The following is an 18261-nucleotide window of genomic DNA, read 5'->3' as shown; positions in this document are numbered from 1 at the left end:
CGGGGGAGCAGCTCTCTCTTCGCCGTCGCAGCTCTCTCGCCGTCGTCGTCGTCGCACAATTGAACCTCCCATTTCAGCCTTCCATTTAAGACAGGACTGATTGCTGGCACCACAGCGGCGGCAGCAGGAGGGAGGGGAGGGACACAGGGCGCACCTCACAGGGTACCTCCCCGTGTTGCGGCTCGTCTCGCCCTCCCTCCCCTCCCCGCGTGTGGTTCGTCTTTCCCTCCCCTCCCCTCACTCGCCCATCCAAACTCTACCTCTTTCCACATCTCCTGTGTTAATACAGGTCCGTCTATCTCGCCTGATGAGGGCCAGCACTGAGGCGGCATGTGGTGATGGTGGCGGTGGTGGTGGTGGCGGTATGCCGGAAGACCTCGCCAAGGGGTTCCAGGTGCTGAGAGCGGCCGCAGCAGCTGCAGCCGCCGGCGCGGCGGCCCAGGATTCGGCAGGAGGGGTGGTGATGACGACGACGGCGGCGGCGGCGGCCGGCGGCGGCGGCGCGGCCTCGGGGTCGACGGGGGCGCATTGCGGAGGTGGAAGCCGCACTGCCGGGACGGTGACGGTTGCGGCGACGGGCAATAACGCAGTGGATGATCCCGACAAGTCGACGTATGTGTACGGCATTGTTACCGTGGTTGTTACATCGAACGCGCTCAAGGTGGGCGCGGATTTGTGTTCGCGCGCCTGTTTAGGCACCTGGGGTTCTTTCCTCGGATGCTTGGAGCTTGTGTAGGAAATGACGTGGAACTCTCGCATTTCTCGGAGGGAGGGGAGTTTTAAGACACTCGACTTTATGCTGGACATCTAATTCAATCATGGAAAAAAATAGGCTCCTCCAAGCCCAAGCCAGTTTTTCTTTTTGTTATGTCGGTAAGTCTTCCTGCCGAAAACAGGCAAGATTTTATCCTTAGGGTTTTTCCCAGATTTTGAGGGCTCCGCGCCCCCACCCCTCGTTTGCGCATGTTGGCAGCTGTTGAGCCTTCCTTGGCCTTCCCGCCGCATCTGCCAAGGTGATCTCCCCCCTCCCCTTCCTGTGCGATATATGTGCGTGTGTGGACTGCTCGGGGGGCCCCGGGTGCCGCTCCCGGTCGTTCCGCTCCTGCAGGAAGGCGAGGAGATCCTGCTTCGGTGGGACAGCGACGACTCATTTTTCGCAGTGGCAGACCAGAACTTGAGACAGGTGGGGGCCGAGGGTGGACGGGGGGGGAAGAAAGGGGGGGGGGAGGAAAAGCGAGGGGAGGGAGGGGGGGGGGAAGACGAACCACACGAACGAATGAAAAGCTGCTGCCAAGGAAAGAGAAGCAGAACTGACCAGTAGGCGGCTTTGAAGGAGCCGACCTCGGGAAGATGTGATGATGACGACCGCGGAAGGGGGGGAGGGAGACTGGGTGGGTGGGTGGGTTTAGCGGATGGGTGCGTGGGTTGCGTGTTTAATGATCTGTCTTCGGCGTCGCCCCGAGGGAACTACCGATGGTGTGATGCACGGGAATAACTTCACGCCTAAGCGAGTGCGTGTCTGTGTGCATACTGCTGCTGCTGCTGCTGCTGCTGCTGCTGTGTTAGAGCAGAGGAAAGCAGCGCTGATGCGTCCAAGTGCCATGGCGTATAGATTACATATATGTATTACAAATAGATCATTACATGCCGGCCTACTACTATATATATGTATATGTATATATATATATATACATTTACATACTCCCCGCATACTCCCCGCATACTCCCCGCATACTCCCCGCATACCCCCCGCATACTCCCCGCATACCCCCCGCATACCCCCCGCATGCAGTATTTGTACATTCGGGACCTCGCCGCGGAGCGGGATGCTGCGGAGGCCAAGGCAGTCCACCACCAACGGCTGTTGGCGTTACTTCGCAAGTCTCACCGCGAGTGCCAATCCTCGCGAGAGGCCGCCTTACATCGGGGCGACGCGCTCTTCAAACAGAAAGAGGAGATGGCGTGCAGCTTGGAGGAGGCTGTACGGCAACGGGATGAGGCTGTACGGCAGCGGGACGAGGCTGTACGGCAACGGGACGAGGCGATTGAGGACGTGAAGAATCAGCGTGCGGCGTCCGCGGCGGTGGCGGCGGCTGCCGGTCCGCGAGTCAGTCGTTTGGAGGCGCAGGTGGCGCAGCTGCAGGCGGAGCGGGACGCGCTGAGCGCCCGCCTGGAGCGGTTCATGCAGCAGCAGGATCGGCAACACAGGGGACAACAGCGACAAGAGCTGCTGCAACAACAGAGCTCTGCATCGCAGCTCCAGCAACAGCAGTTGCAAGGACAGCGGCAGGCGGAACGCCATGAACAGCACCACCAGCACCACCAGCACCACCAGCAGGAGCAGCAGTGGCGACAGCGTCAGGACTCGGGGCCTCAGCCTCGCACCCAACGGAAGGAGCTGAGGGAATGCCTGGAGCAACCCTATTTGCAACAGCAGGAGCAGCAGGAGCAGCAGGAGCAGCAGCAGCAGCAGCAGCAGGAGGAGGAGGAGGACCAGCAGCAGCAACGAGCTAGTGCGGGTGGACCAGGCGCGCTACAGATTCATAGGAGGGGGAGCAGCAGCGATGATGATGATGATGATGATGATGATGATGTCGCTGTGGGCGGTGTTAAAGCCATGGAAACTCTGGGCCAACAACAGCTGCCGCAGCTGCCGCCGCAGCCGCCGCCGCCATCACTGCCGTTGCCATTGTCTGACTGGCAGCTGCAGAAGAGGCGACGGATAGATGACGGTGATTTGCACGGAGCGCCCCTAACGACATTATCAACCGATGCCACGGCCAACGGTAAAGAAGGACAGACATTTGGCGGCAACGGTAAGGATTACGATAGCACAGATGGAGACGAGGAGCATGCGATGGCGGCGTCAGTATCGGCAGGATTGTTGCAGCGTTACGAAGACGCCAAGCGGCAATACGATGCAGCTGCGGCTGCGATGGTTTCGGAGCTGGTGCGGCTTGAGGCGGTGCAGCGGCGGCGGACGGCGCAGCTGGCGGCGGCAAGGAGGGAGGCGGAGGAGGCGGCGGCCAGGCTATCGGCGCTACAGCGGGACGTGGAAACCAGCAGGTGACAGCCCGGTAGGTGGGGAAGATTTCCCGGGCTTAGGAAGTGAGGGCTTGGCAACGGGTGAGAGGGATGGGGTGGGGAGGTAAGAGTCAGCGCAGGTGTCCATGGTCGGGTGCGATGCAGGCCCCCTTACGTGGGATATACGACAGGCGGTCACGGAAATTCAATGTGCAGGAGGTACTCTTGGGTTTACAGTACGTGTAGTTCCGTTTGGTAGTCCTCTCTGGCACCTGTGGTGTGCTGGGGTTGTGTAGTGGGGTTGTGTAGTGGGGTTGTGTAGTGGGGTTGTGTAGTGGGGTTGTGTAGTGGGGTTGTGTAGTGGGTTGGGTAATGGGTTTTGCGCTAAAAGTAGCCGTGGTACAATTGCTACTCGTACCCATATATTTACCCGCCAGTGCCTCCCTAGGGCTTAGGTTTCCTTTGACCGTACTGTCCGTGCTGGGGAAAGAACTGAGAGGGCCGAGCAAGTGAGAGCAAGTGAGCAAGCGAGCGAGCGAGCTGGTCGGAGACATGATGATCTTTTACCTTCCGGGGGCATTTTACCTTCCGGACTAGAGGTAACTTTGGTTCATGCTATCACGATCATGTTATCATTGATGTTGGCCTTTCGTCTGCTGGACATGTGTGCGTATCCCCATCGTGGTGGATTCCGCCACCGTCGCCGCATGCAGCAGCTCATCTTTTGCCAACCAGAGGCGTCCATGTCGACTAGCTGTATGGTTATAACCGGGACTCAACGATGTCAACGATGGTGGTTTCAACTATCGCCAGGAGCCAGATAACAAAACGGTCTGTTTTGTTCGGCGGGAACAGCAACAGTAGCAGCAGCAGTTGCAGTAGCAGTTGGTCAAGGATGTCTACCTTTACGTCGGTGGGAGAGCGTGTGGTGTAGCATTACTTGGTTACGCAGTGTTGCACTGCTCTGCTCTGCTCTGCAAACATGTGTACGGTGCTGACAGGTTACAGTGCCCGCGGGATCGTCTTTTGTGAAGTTGCCAGGGAGTTGTTGTTGTGGGGGGTAAGATGATAAACCTTTAACGATTGACGAAGATACCAGGCAAGAATGGCTCGCGGTTGCAGTTTGCTGGCGGTGAAGGGCGTCTTTGCTTCATAATCTACCTGTGGCGCACGTGGGTTCCCGCCATGTTGGGTTGAGCGGGTGGTAGGTAGCCGGAAGGGAGAGACTGTTTGGCGCGGTGGAATTTTGTTACTAGCATTATAGATGAAACAGTGTGCTCATGTGCGCTTGCTGTCTGATAGATCCATGACAACTTTAGTCAATAATGGTTGTACTGTTTGAATGGGAGAATTGCTGGTTTAGCACTCTCTTTCACTGCTAATCCAAAGCCAGCTCGATATCGTGCTTGTCAACCAGACGTGCCCTGTCCCGGATGATCTTAGGAACCAAAACCAAAACAAGGCGGTGTCAAATTTCTGGAAGCCGGAAAAAGGGCAGGGTCCCTTCAATCCGTACAGGGCCATCTCTGGAAGCCAAATGTGCACGAACGGCCGGGCTTGCTCGCTGTGCAGAGCGCGGTCGGGGAAGCCAACGCTCTAAGCATCTTTAAGTCCGTATATAAAAGCGAAGTGGATCGGATGCAATAGTACAACTTACCAGCGGGAAAGGCATAGCGGGCAGCGCATCCAAAGAAACGATACTTGGACTGAAGATGGAGTCGGAAGATCCAAGCCCTCATGGCCAGGCCGTGGGCCATGTATGTGGGGTTGCTGGTTGGCTTGGTGACCCCGGGGAAGCAAAATGCCAACACGGGCACTTCTCAGGCGCCTCTCCCATACACAGGCAACCGTCAGGACACACACATACACACGTATTTGTCTGTATGTCTGTATATTCAATCCGGACAGCACAGCAGCACTACATCACAAATACCTGTACGGCGAAGATATGTACAGCACAGTACGGCATTTACCACTCGGTCGATCAGCTTTCGTCGATCGACACCCTACACGACGTCAATGCGCTGGATGCAGATGTCAGTGTGGTGGAGTATGTCGCTGCCTTTTGCCTGAGGAGGTGGTCCATGGGGATGTTTCAGCCGAACAGCCCAAATAGCTCCGGCGGGTGGACTGAAAGACGGCATTTTGCTGCTGAGGGGACAATAGATGGCGTGTACGGCGGTTAGTGGTCCGGGGTTGTGCCGCACTCATCAGGGGCAGGGCGAGGGAGCGGGCTGCGAGGTGTCCACTTAACGGGCTGCCGGTAGTTGGGGCGGTTAGTAGGGTGGAGAGGGACACATCCAGGGAGGCCTGGTCCAGGGCTTACGGCCCACATCCGGGTCTTATGCCCCGGGGGGGGGGGAGAGGGGCTATCCGCTCTGCGTGGGCTCCGAAGGCCTTTTGGTCAAAGTTGGCTTGATTACATCGAAGGCACGGGTCAACACGCCCATTAACACCTCCCGCATTGGTACAACAATGCCGTAACTCCGGCTAGATGGCCTGTACTACAGCAGCTAGCTGATTGAACCGCCGACAACTTACTACATGATGCCTGGGAAACACACACACATACACACACACGCACACACACATACACACACACACATACACACACATACACACACATGATGTCTGAGGTAGCTGCAAAGAAACCTACTACAGCCTGGATGAAGCTGCGAACAACACCACCTTGCCAACTGATATGCATCCAACTTTCGCCAATGCGGCATATGTACAGGCGGTTGCACGCCAGTCCAAAGCGCTGAATATCGCCGCGGTCCAAAGAGGAGGAGCACTTGGCTTTACCGGAACGGGCAAAGCATGTACGCGACGCTCTGTATGACGTCATCATGTACGGATCGGTACATGGAGAATCCCCGCGACGCACACAACCATCAACAATCAATGGCGTAATATGCACGCGCGCTCTAGCGAACAAGTCCTTTTCTCATTCACGGCATTAGATAGGGTGCACGCAAGACATAGAATAACGACAACAACAACAACAACAACGACAGAAAAACTGCCTGATGAGATAGCGGAGCCCATCTTGGGGAGCGGCAAACTCAAATTTTTAAACTGCAGCCCGACGCACGCAAAAGTTCAGATTCACGCACGCAACGCGGAACATGAAAGAATACCAGGGGATGAAACAACCCCATACATGGAAAGCGCTTAACCATGATCATGATTCATGAATCACGTGAATAAAGCTCACAAGAGGCAATTTACTAGCTCATTTATGAACCGCCGAAACAACATAAACATAACAGGTAGATGGAAAGGGGCCTTACCATTTGCAAGAACTCGCAACCTACACAACCAGTTTCTTCACGCGCGCATCAATCCTGTAGGCAGTGCCTCGCTCACTTCCGCATACAAGTTGTCCTATGTATAGCCGTGCGCGGCTAGCTAACAAAACATAACTATTGGTACAGCTTATTTTTTTTAAGCAAGCGCCAGCGGATTATCGAACCATTTGGCGACGTCAGACTGAAGCACCTCGGCCGGTACTGGGACCGAGTGGCGCTCCACCTCAGCAACGAACGGCTCCGAACGCGGCTGTGGGCTGGTGGCGATGGCCGATGCTGTCGCGGACAGTTGACGGCCAGCAGAGGTCCACGTGTACATCCGGCGACGGCCAGGCTGCTGCGCTGCCGCCGCCGCCGCCGCCGCCGCTGCCGCCGCCACTGTCGATCGGAAGGCAGAAACCTCGTTGTTGTGGTCCTGTGCACATGCGGGTGTTGAAGGGAGGGGATTACAAGTTACAAGTTAGGATTTCCGCACACGAATGCCGTTAGGGTGTCCGTCAAAGACCGGAGGCCATGGACGATGTATTGTCGTTTGAATACACACGTACTTTGCATTCACGGGGTTGAACAGAAGCGGACGTACGACAGGTCAGGAGATAACGGTTTCCGCCCAAGGGAGTGTTTTGTTATGCTTAAATAATTCAACAGCGGCGGCATTCTCGCACCATATACATAACTGTAGTTTTAGCCTCGACAAAGCAAGTGCGCACGGGAAACAAATAATGTGGCAGCATGGGGGGCTGCAGCAATCAAGAGCATACAAGGTGGACATGACAACCACTCGTCGCCGCGCGAACACGCACGCATTAGCCACTAAAGCAGCTCCGAGACCTAAGACGAACCTGGTACGGCAAGCAAGTCCTATACTGGAAGGGTGCGACGTTGGCGTAGTACTTGTCGTATTTCCGGTCCAAGGACTGGTTCCAAGAGTTGACGGAACCTTCTGGATGGAGGATCTTTGTGCAGACGATAAGGGAGTGTGCAGCAGCAGCAGCAGCAGCAGCAGCAGCAGGGGTAGAGGGTAGAGGGTAGAGGGTAGGGGGCAAGGAGAGAAACGAAGTCATTCGGAGGAAAGAGAATATGTGTGCGTGTGTGGGTTACACCTCGGTTGCGTCAGTTACCCAGATGGGGAAGTGTAACGAGAAGTGCCCATACACGAGCTAGCCGCGGCCCAAGAGCCTCCTTAGAGCCGCACAAGCTAGGTAAAGGATATAGTAAGGGACGCAAAAGTTCTATTTTAGTAGAATATTAAAGCCCAGTACTTGCGCTCTGTGCACATTTGCCGTCCATGCGGCAGCTGGATGCCCCTCCCCTTCCCGTAACGGGAAAGGGGCTTTAGGGGAACTAAAGGGGTAGGGAACCCCGTAACTTAAACAACTTGACATGACACAGAATGTCCCGTTGGCTGGCTTATGTTGGCTGTAAAGTTATCATGACGGTATTGCAAATTGTTCAAGTCGGGTATGGTCCCCGTACAATACGGCAGTCGTACGCCACCGTACCTTCCATGGGTTCGTGCAACTTTCGCCCTTGCACACCACCAGAACCGCCAGAAGCGCTTCAAGCCTGGTCCGAACAGCGGCCCGGGTCTTGTTGTAGATATTGCAAAGCTCTCCAGGGTCGGTCTTCAGGTCGTACAGCTCCCGCTCATCTGTGTACGGCACAGAAGTTTAGGGTCGTACAATGGAATGTAAAAACTCACTACTGCGGGAGCAACGGATAACCAAGCAGAGGCGAAAAGCAATCTTTAATCATCTTTATTAGCTCCGGACAAGTGCGAGGTCAATACGGGAGATGATACGGAGCGGGAGCTGCAGCCTTCTGGCGTTTTCAGCATTCTCCGGTTCCATTAGCACACATTTAGCTGCAATCAGCAAGCCTCCTTTACAGACAGAACAACTTCGCCTTTCACATCCAGAGAGGAGACAAACGTTAGCGGTTTTGTGCACCGCACGTGTGCACATATACGTACTTGTGCACGACACAATGAGTTTCCAAGCCTGCTGGTTGTCCTCGTCGTACACCCGTACGGCCTTCCAGGAGTTATTCGTGTAGCGCGGGATGTGGTGCAGCACCTCGTCGCTCCAGCCGCCCCAAAACTCGCCCTGGAACCTGTACGGCAATGAACGAAACATTGCTCGTGTGAAAACGCAAGGGGGCTTAACGTGTGTGTGTGTGTGTGTGCGTGCGTGCGTGCGTGCGTGTGTTTGCGTGCGTGTGTGTGTGTGTGTGTGCGTGCGCGCGGGGTGTGTGTGCGTGTGTGTGTTTGCGGGCTCGGGAGCGTTGTGTACAGTCACGCTGCCTGGATGGAGAGAGTTCCTATCCTAGGAGGATTCAGGAGGCGTCCTGCTGGTGGTAGGAGGTCGGTGAATGCAGTGCCCGCGTAACTCTAACCTGCAGATATGCAGAAAGCATATCCCACCTCGCGCCGTGCGCATACAAACTAGAGTGGCATGTGGCATATGAGTGGCACATAGAGTGGCATTTGGCATATGCATACGCGCGGATTCATTCGATCGGTTCACCCCAGGCCACCCTGCCAGCCTGCCTTAACCCTTAACAGCGCGCATCGTTATCATGACCAATAGAACTCCGACAGCGACATCGCGGAGACGGCATTAACGAGCCAGGCAGGACCTACTGATTGCGGTGGTTTGCAGGGCGGGGGTAGTCCGCGAGGAGGTTGCCGTCATCATTGGCGTACTGCAGGGCAAAGCATATTGTACGGCATGGACACGGACACGACACTCGAAGGGAGTTACCAACCTGGCTCACAACAGCAACCAACGAGAAGCGGCACACAACAGAATGTCGAATCTCAGGCTCGGCTTGGCCCTAACACACTAAAACAGCACCACTGTATGTCTCCTGTCTCCCCTTCCCCCCTAATCCCTCTAAATAACCCCAACTCACAAGACCCAGCGGTGTGCCGTCCAGCGCCTTGTCACCCACTTGGTCTCCAGCACCCGCCAAAGTCAGGATGGTGGGTGCAAAGTCCACATGAAGCCCCACCTGCGTGGGGGAGGGGGAGGGAGGGGTGTGTGGACATGTACCTCCGTACTAGTACGACTACGAGTAAAGACCATCCTTACGAAAGGACCGTCTGCATAGACGAGATGCGATGCAGATCGCACACCGTACACCGTACATCGTACATCGTACATCGCTTGCCTTGCTGTTAGCTGGCTTATCGCTGTGTGACGCTCGGATTCCAGGACCCCGGATGAGGAAGGGCACTCGGAGGTCCTCATCGTAAGCAGTCACCTTGCCAGCACCGAAGCGGTGGGTGCCGACCTAACAAGGACAGCAAGTTGCCAAGGGATGAGGGCACGACGGCAAAGGGCAGGGGGAAAAATGCGTGTTGTGCTGTTTGTCGAAAGACAGGGGAGCCAAAGCACGACTCCGTTTAAAGCTTTTAGCGAGCTGAGCGCTCTGGTACGTTTCCAGTAGGACCACTCGTTCCCGCAAATTAACGTCGGATGCACATCGCCGGTTCAAATCCCGGCATTCCCACTAGGACGTGCACAACGGGGCGGGGTAGAATCCCCGCTTCTCCTTCCCAGAGACTGCCGTACGTGGTAGCCGTTATCGGCGGAGTAGATGAGGTATGTGTTGTCGAGGACGCCGGCTTCCTGAAGTGTTGCCACTGGGGTGTTTGTGTGAGGGGGAGAGGGAGAGGGAGAGGTTTAGGGATAAGGCTTACAAGGCTGATGTATATGTATATGTAGGTTTGGGAGACAGGCAGAAGGCGTGTGAGCAGAGAAGAGTGATCTAGGAGGCGGAAGATCCAACCCCTCATGGCCAGGCCGTGGGCCGTGGGCCATGAATGTGGGGTTGCTGGTTAGCTTGGTGACCCTGGGGGAGCAAAATGACAGCACGGGCAGTTCTCAGGCGCCTCTCCCATACACAGGCAACCGTCAGGACACACACATACACACGTATTTGTCTGTATGTCTGTATATTCAATCCGGACAGCACAGCAGCAACACAGCACAAATACCTGTAATACGGCGAAGATATGTACAGCACAGTACGGCACTTACCCACTCGGTCGATCAGCTCGTCCACGGAGGCCAGCGATCGCAGCCTCAGGCGGTACACCTCTTCCAAATAGGTGCGGTTGTTCTGCTGGGCCCTGCGCATGCATGTATTATGTGTGTATTATGTGTGTATTATGTGGAAAATAATAAACGGGAAGAAGGATGCGGCGGGGGGGTTAAAAAATATCGTGCATCATCATTTTATGGGATGTCCCAATACCCCTTGGGAGCCTTAACTTCCGCTCTACTACTCCTCATTAACCGGGCCGATGAGCACTCCCCCTCAGGAAACGCACATCCCTGCTTTTGTCCTCACGCGTACGCAGCCCCCAACACCGATTAGGACCGATCAGGACCGATCAGGATAAGCCATCACTCATTGTGGCTCCCTCCCTCCCTCCCGGTTAAACCGCAGTAAATACTCACAGCGGCAGGGCACGGATCCAGGCGGGCTTATCGGACACGTCAGCTTCGTACAAGTTCTTGTGGGATGTGCCTTCGGGCAGTGTGGCGTCGGAGAAGAGCTCCCAGTGCCGCGGGGCGGGGATGGGCGGGTAGAAGAAAGTCTTGGTGCTGCAGGAGTGCGGGCATTAGGGGAATTTAGGGGGGCCCCAGTGCGGATTGGGCGGCATTCTGGATTGGGCGACGATGGGAGGAAGGAAGTTTTACCACAAGGACTACTGGGCCGTTTGTTTAATTGTCCATTTCCTGACGTGCGCACTGCTTTACGGCAAAGCAACCTGGATAGTTCAGTTAGTTCGACATAATTTTCCTTTTTGAGCGATAATATAGTAGTTTTTCTTATGTGTTTTTATGACATCTATCTACTTCGTACAGCCCTAGACTGGCCCTCGGGCCCCCGACTCGTATGGGCCCCCGTTACACCTTCGAAGGGTAACGCAACACTAAATATGACACACGTACAGACACACACGTATACACACACACGTATCCACCGAGGGACATGTCCACACCCGCCTCCTCCTCGATGGATAATGGATAAGGCTCCCACCAGTCAGCGTACGCCCAGGAAGTCTAGCTACCAATCCTAAATCGCAGTCCCACTCGCGCCACTCACGCATTCGCCACCGGGTCGAAATAGATCTGTGTGCTCGTGTGTGGAGCGATGGGGGAGATCTGCGCATAGAAGGGCTTCCCGGCCGCCACCGCTGTCTTTATCTGGGCCACCGCCTTGTCCGCGATGACGTCAGTGGAATAGAAGCCGGGGTAGATGTTGGGTGTGGCACCGTTCCTGCGAGAGAACAGGTCAGCGCAACTCAGGTTGGTGCAGAACCAATGTTAAATCACGACTTTTTCGGAAAAAAAAACCGATCGGTGGTTCTCAGGATCCCGTGATAAGCCCTCCAGGAATACTATCAACCATCCAGCTTTGAAAGCACTCCCCTCCGGCCAGTTTCGGACGGGTAATCCTCCATCCTCAGGCCCCCTCCGCCATCCCCCCGTGAGACGTCCAGCCACAGTACACTGCCTAGGATCGCTAACCAACCAACACACCAACACGGCTCAGACAACAGACGTACAAACAAAGGGGAGCGCTACGCAATTTCCGCAGCCACCCCACCGCACCCTTCACCCTCCCTGGAGACTACTTGTTGTTGGAGTCTTCCTCCTGGCGGGGCAGGGGTTGGGGTGAGCGGCGCACCTGGAGAAGCCGGGGTTGTTGTAGTCGAATGTGTATGGCGTAACCAGAGCGTCTATGTCCGTCCACCCAGCAGGCTGCCGTGGGCGTGGGTTTTAGGGGGGAGGGAGCGGGGAGGGAGGGAGAGGGGGCAGGGGGAGAGAGGGAGGGAGCGCGGAGGGCGGTGAAGGCGGGGATTGGAAAGGTGGACGGCGGGGGGAGGGGTGCGATCGGGAGCGAAAGGGGCGACTGGGACGAAGATACAACGGCGGTATGCTGATACCCTACCTTTGATAGTCGCTAGCAGGGTCACAGGAGGTTGACAGTTATTGTTAGGGGGCTGACAGGGTGTGTCGTTTGCGAGCCCAGCCGGACGTGAGTGAGGCTGTGGTTTGAAATACAGGCCTTCTTCTGCTTGCAGCAGCAGAAGCAACAGCATCAACAACAAGAGAGCATCAACAATAGCAGCAGCAGCAGCAGCAGCAAGCAGCAGCAGCAGGATGCAGGCATGCCATCGACCAACTGCCCGGCCACCTAACCTCCAGGATTCGGTTGTCAACCGTTATAACGCTTACTCACCACATTTTGATAGTTGGAGACCGAATAGTCCACAAGGAACTTCCCAACCTGTGCGGTGTGCACAGACACGAGACAGAAGCGGAAGACAGGGATGTGGCGGGGGTATAGTTTATATGTGTGGGGGGGGGAGCTGGGGGAGAGTTTAACTTGCGATAGTAAAAGACCTCGTGAGAGCAGCTCACCGACCGGGCTAATCATCCGGAAACGGTGTAGATCTGTGGCCCACCTCCCCTGCTTTATCGTATTATTATTACTATTATTAATTATATTATTATTATTACTATTACTATTATTATTATTATTATTATCATTATTATTATTACTATTACTATTATTATTATTATTATTATTATTATCATTATCATTATTATTATCATTATCATTATCATTATTATTATTATTATTACTACTACTACTACTATTATTATTATTATTATAACAGTGCGGCTGGAAACGGCTTTTATTAGCAACTCATGTTGGCATATGTGTGTTGTGTGCATGATCCCCATTAGCAGCGACAGCTACTCACGTAGTAAGTGTTGTAGCCCAGGTTCTGTAGCCAGACAGGCAGGTAGGACTTATCGATGCCCAGCGACTTCCACTTTGCGTAGCCGCCTGGGACAGGTGGGACAGCAGGTGGGAGAGCAGGCGCGACTGAAGTAATGTGTGTGTGTGTGTGTGTGTGTGTGTGCGTGTGTGTGTGCGTGTGTGTGTGTATATGTGTGTGTGTATATGTGTGTGTGTGTATATGTGTGTGTGTGTGTTACATGGCTGGGGGTGCGTTGCGTGAACCCCATACCTGTAAAACTACCCATGCGAGCCGAAGGCCCAAGTGGTATGTGTGAACGGAGGGGAATGGAGCTACGGACGGAGTTAACATGAGAAGTGAAGTCGGATTAGGAGACCAGAAGTGAGATACTTTTGGGGTCAAATTAGTTCAAGAAGGGAGGATTCCGGGTTTGGTTGGATTCCGGTAATTGGATTCCGTGTATCCCATATCGCGCAAAGAATAATAAAGGCGAGGAAAGGAATGGTGTTAGTAAGACTAGTTTTTACAAGTTTTTTTTTGCCGGATGCAGAAGGCCAGCTGGATGCAAAAAGCTAGCATGAATGCCGAGCCATCGAACTACACAACACACGGCCAGGAAAAAAAACCGGATGCGAAATCAACCCACCGTGGGGCCCAAGGACGTCCGTGAAGTTGGTGTTGTGGCTGAATTGGCCGCGCCAGAGGTTGGTGCGCGATGGGCAGCACACCGGAGTCGTGACGAAGTAGTTCTTGAGCTCAATGCCGGGGTAGCGGATGTGCTCATGCAGCTTGGGCTGGTAGCGCGGATGCGTGGAGTTCTGAATTCCATCTTGGTCATCCTGGGACCAGGCGAAAAAGGTTTAATGTTAGAATCGCTAAAGATGTTCATGTAAGCGGTATCCGTGAATTGCGCGGGTCGCACTGGGCGGGTCATATATACATCACGTGTATCGAAAGGCTTCGAATGGCCAGGCCTAATGGAATCCATTTCTTCTGTATTGTATGCAAACTTACAGTGAAAATAACGACGAAGTTTGGACGCTGATGTGCGGCGGCCGCAGTCAAGGCCGCAAACCCAAGCAGGCATAATGCAACGACCAATCGTTGCAACATCCTGCACGCCGACATGGTGTTGTCCTTCCAAATGCCTGCATAACCATTGAAAACAATCGTGATTCGTGATGCTAAGTGTGATAATAAGTTGCCTAGAATGCGTGCCAGTCGCGTAGCTAGAACTGATGGGTGGACTGATGCGAGGTCGTCTATTTCCCCTGAAACAAATATGAAGGTGTTGCTATTCATGCTTTTTGCAGACTTAAGTGCTACATTACATATTTTATTTACCTGATGCTCTGATACCTCCGCAGTTGCAGCACGCAGTCCCTTGGTCTATGATGTACGGCTCCACCACAGCCCGGAATCAGCCGCTACCAGCGACTTAGTGCAATCGGTGTCAGCAGCAACAGCTATACATAAATTACTTCGTGAAGTTTTACCTGCTGGCTTGTATGAATTGAGAGAAGAAACAGTTGACCGTTGTCACATGAGTGACCTAATGGCCTGCCAAGCCTCATGGCCTCGCGCCACGAGGCCGTTCAGGACGTTTACCTAAGGAGAACAAAGGATTACGCACATACACGTAAGCTATATTGCGTTGGCCCGAGATCTCCCTGAGGCCAGTTGCCGCTGCGAGCCCTAAGAAACCGACAACGGTTAAATGACCGAAACCGGTAAATATATTGAGATGCTTAGAGATGAAGCAAAGTGGATTTTATAATTTTACATTGTATAACTGTGAGTCGAGTGTTTCACTTGGATGTCTCGAGTCGTCCTGGAGGACTCTTCCTTCTTGTCCGTCGGTCGGAAGGTCGGAAGGTCGTCCGTCGGCAAATCATATTGTGCACCAACCTGCAAACTGCTCAAGCAAAACCTAGAAGCCGCATTCTTCCGTTGCTTGAAAGTGCGTATCACGTTCCTAGCTTGGGAAGCCGTATACCGTATGGCACAGAACAGCGCGTAAGTCTGCAACAGCGAGTACAGCGCCAGTATGCAGCAGATTCATCACATCCTACACAAAGCACGCTCTACGTTCTACTTAGTACAGCACGTTCTCCCAACCCCGCGCACTAAAGCAGACACGCTGCCCTCCGGCCGCGTGAAGTTTTCACCAGTCCGAGATAGATGGATGGCCGCTCCGCGGTCGTCATCTCCCTGAACGTCACATCCAACAAATTCCCGATTCATTTAAATACTGTTGTGAATATAATAGGGAAATGACGACGTGCGGAGGCTTTGTAAACTGTAGACCACCCAACCCTTTCAAAGCATTCGATCGAGAAACATAGTTCGCCCGCCGTGGTGCCCATTCCCCCCATCACAGATGTTCGGCAGACAGGACAGGGTTTCGGTCTTCCTTGACAGGTCTCCTGGGCGGGTAACACGTCCCACTCCTCGCCTTGTGCACAAAGCAGCAGGTGGGACCAGCTTCAGAGGCAGGCTGTAAGAGGGCATTTCTGTGCATCCCATGCAATGGCCATAATTGTTTTGGCTATTGAACGCGTTCCGACGCATTATGCGTGTGGCTCAGGACTAAAGAACGCCGGGCTGTAGGTAGAACCTAAATACGGCACCTGACGGTGCCCATGATGATTTCCACGGAGACCTTTGATGGAATTAAATGCACAGACACAGCTTGACAAAACAGACTTGTCAAGGGTTTTGCTAAAGGTCTTGTACGGAATTGCTTCGCCCGTTACCTCGTTTCACAATCGGGACTTGCCTCAAGTTACCTTGCATTATCGCGCGACCGACATGTTTCATTGCATCGTCCAAACGGCGTTGCGATGTGGTGCTACTTTGCTATTTTCAATGGGCAGATTACCCGTATTCATTTGATTATTAGAGGGCTCCTGTTGTAGTGCCTCTGATACTCTTACTTAATATACTAGTTTCAATTGAGGGGTAGAGATTGCTGTTGCCTATACCTCGAAGTCTGAAGGACGCATTTTGGGGCTGGCCACAGTCATGTCTAATCCTCAGGTATTGCCTTTAAAAGTTATTAATTATCACCTGCGTACACGCCGGCAATTCATCGACGCAACGCGACATGAGAGATGCGCTTTCCCTGACGCAGGCAGTTAACGCGACAGCGCAAGGCGAAATGCTTCTTGCAAAGTACCTGACAGACTCTATCCGCAGCATTGAGCATGCGATCCGCAAGTCAGCGCCCTCTGGCGCCCATCTGTCTCGCGCCCTGTCTGCACCCAGATTGGACATGAGGTACGTGGGAAGTCGCAGGGACATCATGAATCATTCCGAATGCTGTCGGACATCCTTGCATGGGCAACTCGTGTCTGTGTGCTTCCGTACCTCTGCCGAATCGCTGAACCTGCAGCAGGCAGCAGTTGCCAAGCACACCCCCGCGGCCGCTTTCCCGCTGCGTCAATGTCTGCGCACTCCCTTGCGATAGCTTTAGCCAAGCAGCATAATAGTTACTTGCGGCAGCAGCCACCACAGAGCCGCAAGCTGCTGCTACCTAAGCTGCTCGCCAGCTGCCCGCCTGGCTCTCATCACGGCGAAAGAAACACACCTCCACGCCAACCTTCGCCACGAAACACCGCCACGAAACACCGCCACGAAACACACGCGTCCGCATGCATGAGGCTTTGTGCGCCCGGCTTTCCACCTGCGAACTGTCCCCCCGTACACCATTGCCGTACACGAAACAGGCCCGACGGCCGTCGGCCCGCGACGGAGGTCTTGCTGCCGCGGAAGCTTCCGCTGGCACAGGCCCCCGCGGTGGCGGCGGCGCTCGCTGCCACCCGCGGCGATGACCGGGGGGGCCCCCACGTCATCAACAGATCCAACGGACAGGTTGCAGCAACGCAAGCGCGGTTGTCACAGCCTGTTCAGTCCGGCTACGGAGCCACGCCGCTACCGCCGCGCAGCCAGGTCGGCGGCAACTCCTTGCTGACCAAACCCTCCAATGCCGCGACGGCTGCGGGGTCGCTGCCGCCGCGGCCATCTGTCGTACGGACGGCTCATGCCATCGCCGCGGCGCTTCAGCACCAGCAACAGCAGCACCAGCAACAGCCGCCGTACGGCAGGACTGGCGGTGGCGGCCGGTCAACATCGGCACCGCGCCTAGATGACGCCGCTGCAGCGGCGGCGCAACCACCGACAGCGCACCACCACAAACATGTTCACCACTACCAACACCATCATCATCATCAGCAGCAGCAGCAGCAGAATCACCACCGTAATTCCGACAGCCACAACTACCCACAGGGGCCCCAGTCCGAAGCTCGAATCCCGGCGATGGCGGCGGCGCCGCCGCTGCTGGCACACGGTGGCGGCGCCGCCGCTGCTGCCGCGGACGTCCGCAGCGTTGCCTCCGTACGACGGAGCGCTCCGTCGGATGCGGGCACGCACACGTCTTGGTGGCGGTGGCGGCCGGTTACTGATGCGTCGTACCCGCTGACGGCGGTGCGTTGACGTCAGCGGCGTGATGTATGTGATGTGATGGTAGAATCCACAACCCCAAACTCCCGCGTGTGCCCTTCTGTTGGTACACGCGTGGCTTATGACCGTATTTCAGTAAAAGGGACGCAAACCGAATAAAATGATGTATGTTTGTCGTGTCAGTCCCATTCCCGACGAGTCTGATCTTGTTTCCCGTCCTCTCAACTTTCATACCACCTCATAGCATCACAACACCAACACCAGCGCCCCAGCCTCCGTACGACACCCTATTTGCCGCTTTTCCCATCGTCAGCTGTTCCCCGTCGTCAATTTCTTTTTATGTCCCGATCTGATCCGGTCCTTCCCGCCCGATTACCAACCGGGTCCGGGAGGGGAGTCACCGGGCTCCGGTCCCAATACACACACCCCACCCCCAACCCCAACCCCACCCTCACCCTCACCCTCACCCTCACCCCTACCTGGACCGCCGCCCCCGCATGGCCCTCTGTACAGATCACGGACCGCTACGCTCAAAGCATGTCGCCGTCTGAAGTCATCAAGTGGAACGACCGGGTCGCGAGATTGGAGGCGGAGATCAACCAGGAGAAGGAGCGAAGGTGAGATACGACATCGCTGGGGGGGGGTTGCGATGTGACGAGGAGGAGGAGGAGGAGGAGC

At 55.0% G+C, this 18261-nt stretch overlaps 3 protein-coding genes across 3 annotated transcripts in view; 2 read left to right on the top strand and 1 right to left on the bottom strand.

The window, feature by feature from the left end:
* The window catches only part of VOLCADRAFT_91638 (uncharacterized protein), a gene marked incomplete at both ends in the record, with an annotated part of 7829 nt that extends 4759 nt beyond the window's left edge, over positions 1–3070 (top strand). Inside the window, 4 exons of the mRNA XM_002951170.1 lie at positions 290–661; positions 1109–1183; positions 1793–2357; positions 2793–3070. Of these exons, the coding sequence (XP_002951216.1) occupies positions 290–661; positions 1109–1183; positions 1793–2357; positions 2793–3070 (1290 nt within the window). The remainder of the gene's footprint in view (positions 1–289; positions 662–1108; positions 1184–1792; positions 2358–2792) is intronic.
* A 3401-nt stretch (positions 3071–6471) lies between these two features.
* ars1 (periplasmic arylsulfatase, sulfate-repressible) lies at positions 6472–14235 on the bottom strand (the record flags this gene model as incomplete). The annotated part of the gene is made up of 16 exons (XM_002951086.1): positions 6472–6750; positions 7178–7291; positions 7838–7986; positions 8308–8447; positions 8977–9038; positions 9249–9347; positions 9498–9629; positions 9911–9981; positions 10379–10470; positions 10802–10948; positions 11454–11627; positions 12039–12112; positions 12594–12641; positions 13123–13208; positions 13769–13961; positions 14137–14235. The coding sequence occupies 16 exons, from the start codon at positions 14233–14235 to the stop codon at positions 6472–6474; spliced, it is 1959 nt and encodes a 652-aa protein (XP_002951132.1).
* A 703-nt stretch (positions 14236–14938) lies between these two features.
* Positions 14939–18261, top strand: part of VOLCADRAFT_91636 (uncharacterized protein) — a gene marked incomplete at both ends in the record, with an annotated part of 3897 nt that continues 574 nt past the window's right edge. The window contains 4 exons of the mRNA XM_002951169.1: positions 14939–15082; positions 16256–16401; positions 16851–17607; positions 18097–18200. Of these exons, the coding sequence (XP_002951215.1) occupies positions 14939–15082; positions 16256–16401; positions 16851–17607; positions 18097–18200 (1151 nt within the window). The remainder of the gene's footprint in view (positions 15083–16255; positions 16402–16850; positions 17608–18096; positions 18201–18261) is intronic.

Source organism: Volvox carteri, assembly GCF_000143455.1.
Source record: "Volvox carteri f. nagariensis unplaced genomic scaffold VOLCAscaffold_22, whole genome shotgun sequence".
Lineage (NCBI taxonomy): Eukaryota > Viridiplantae > Chlorophyta > Chlorophyceae > Chlamydomonadales > Volvocaceae > Volvox > Volvox carteri.
This window is presented reverse-complemented; position numbering and strand designations above follow the sequence as displayed.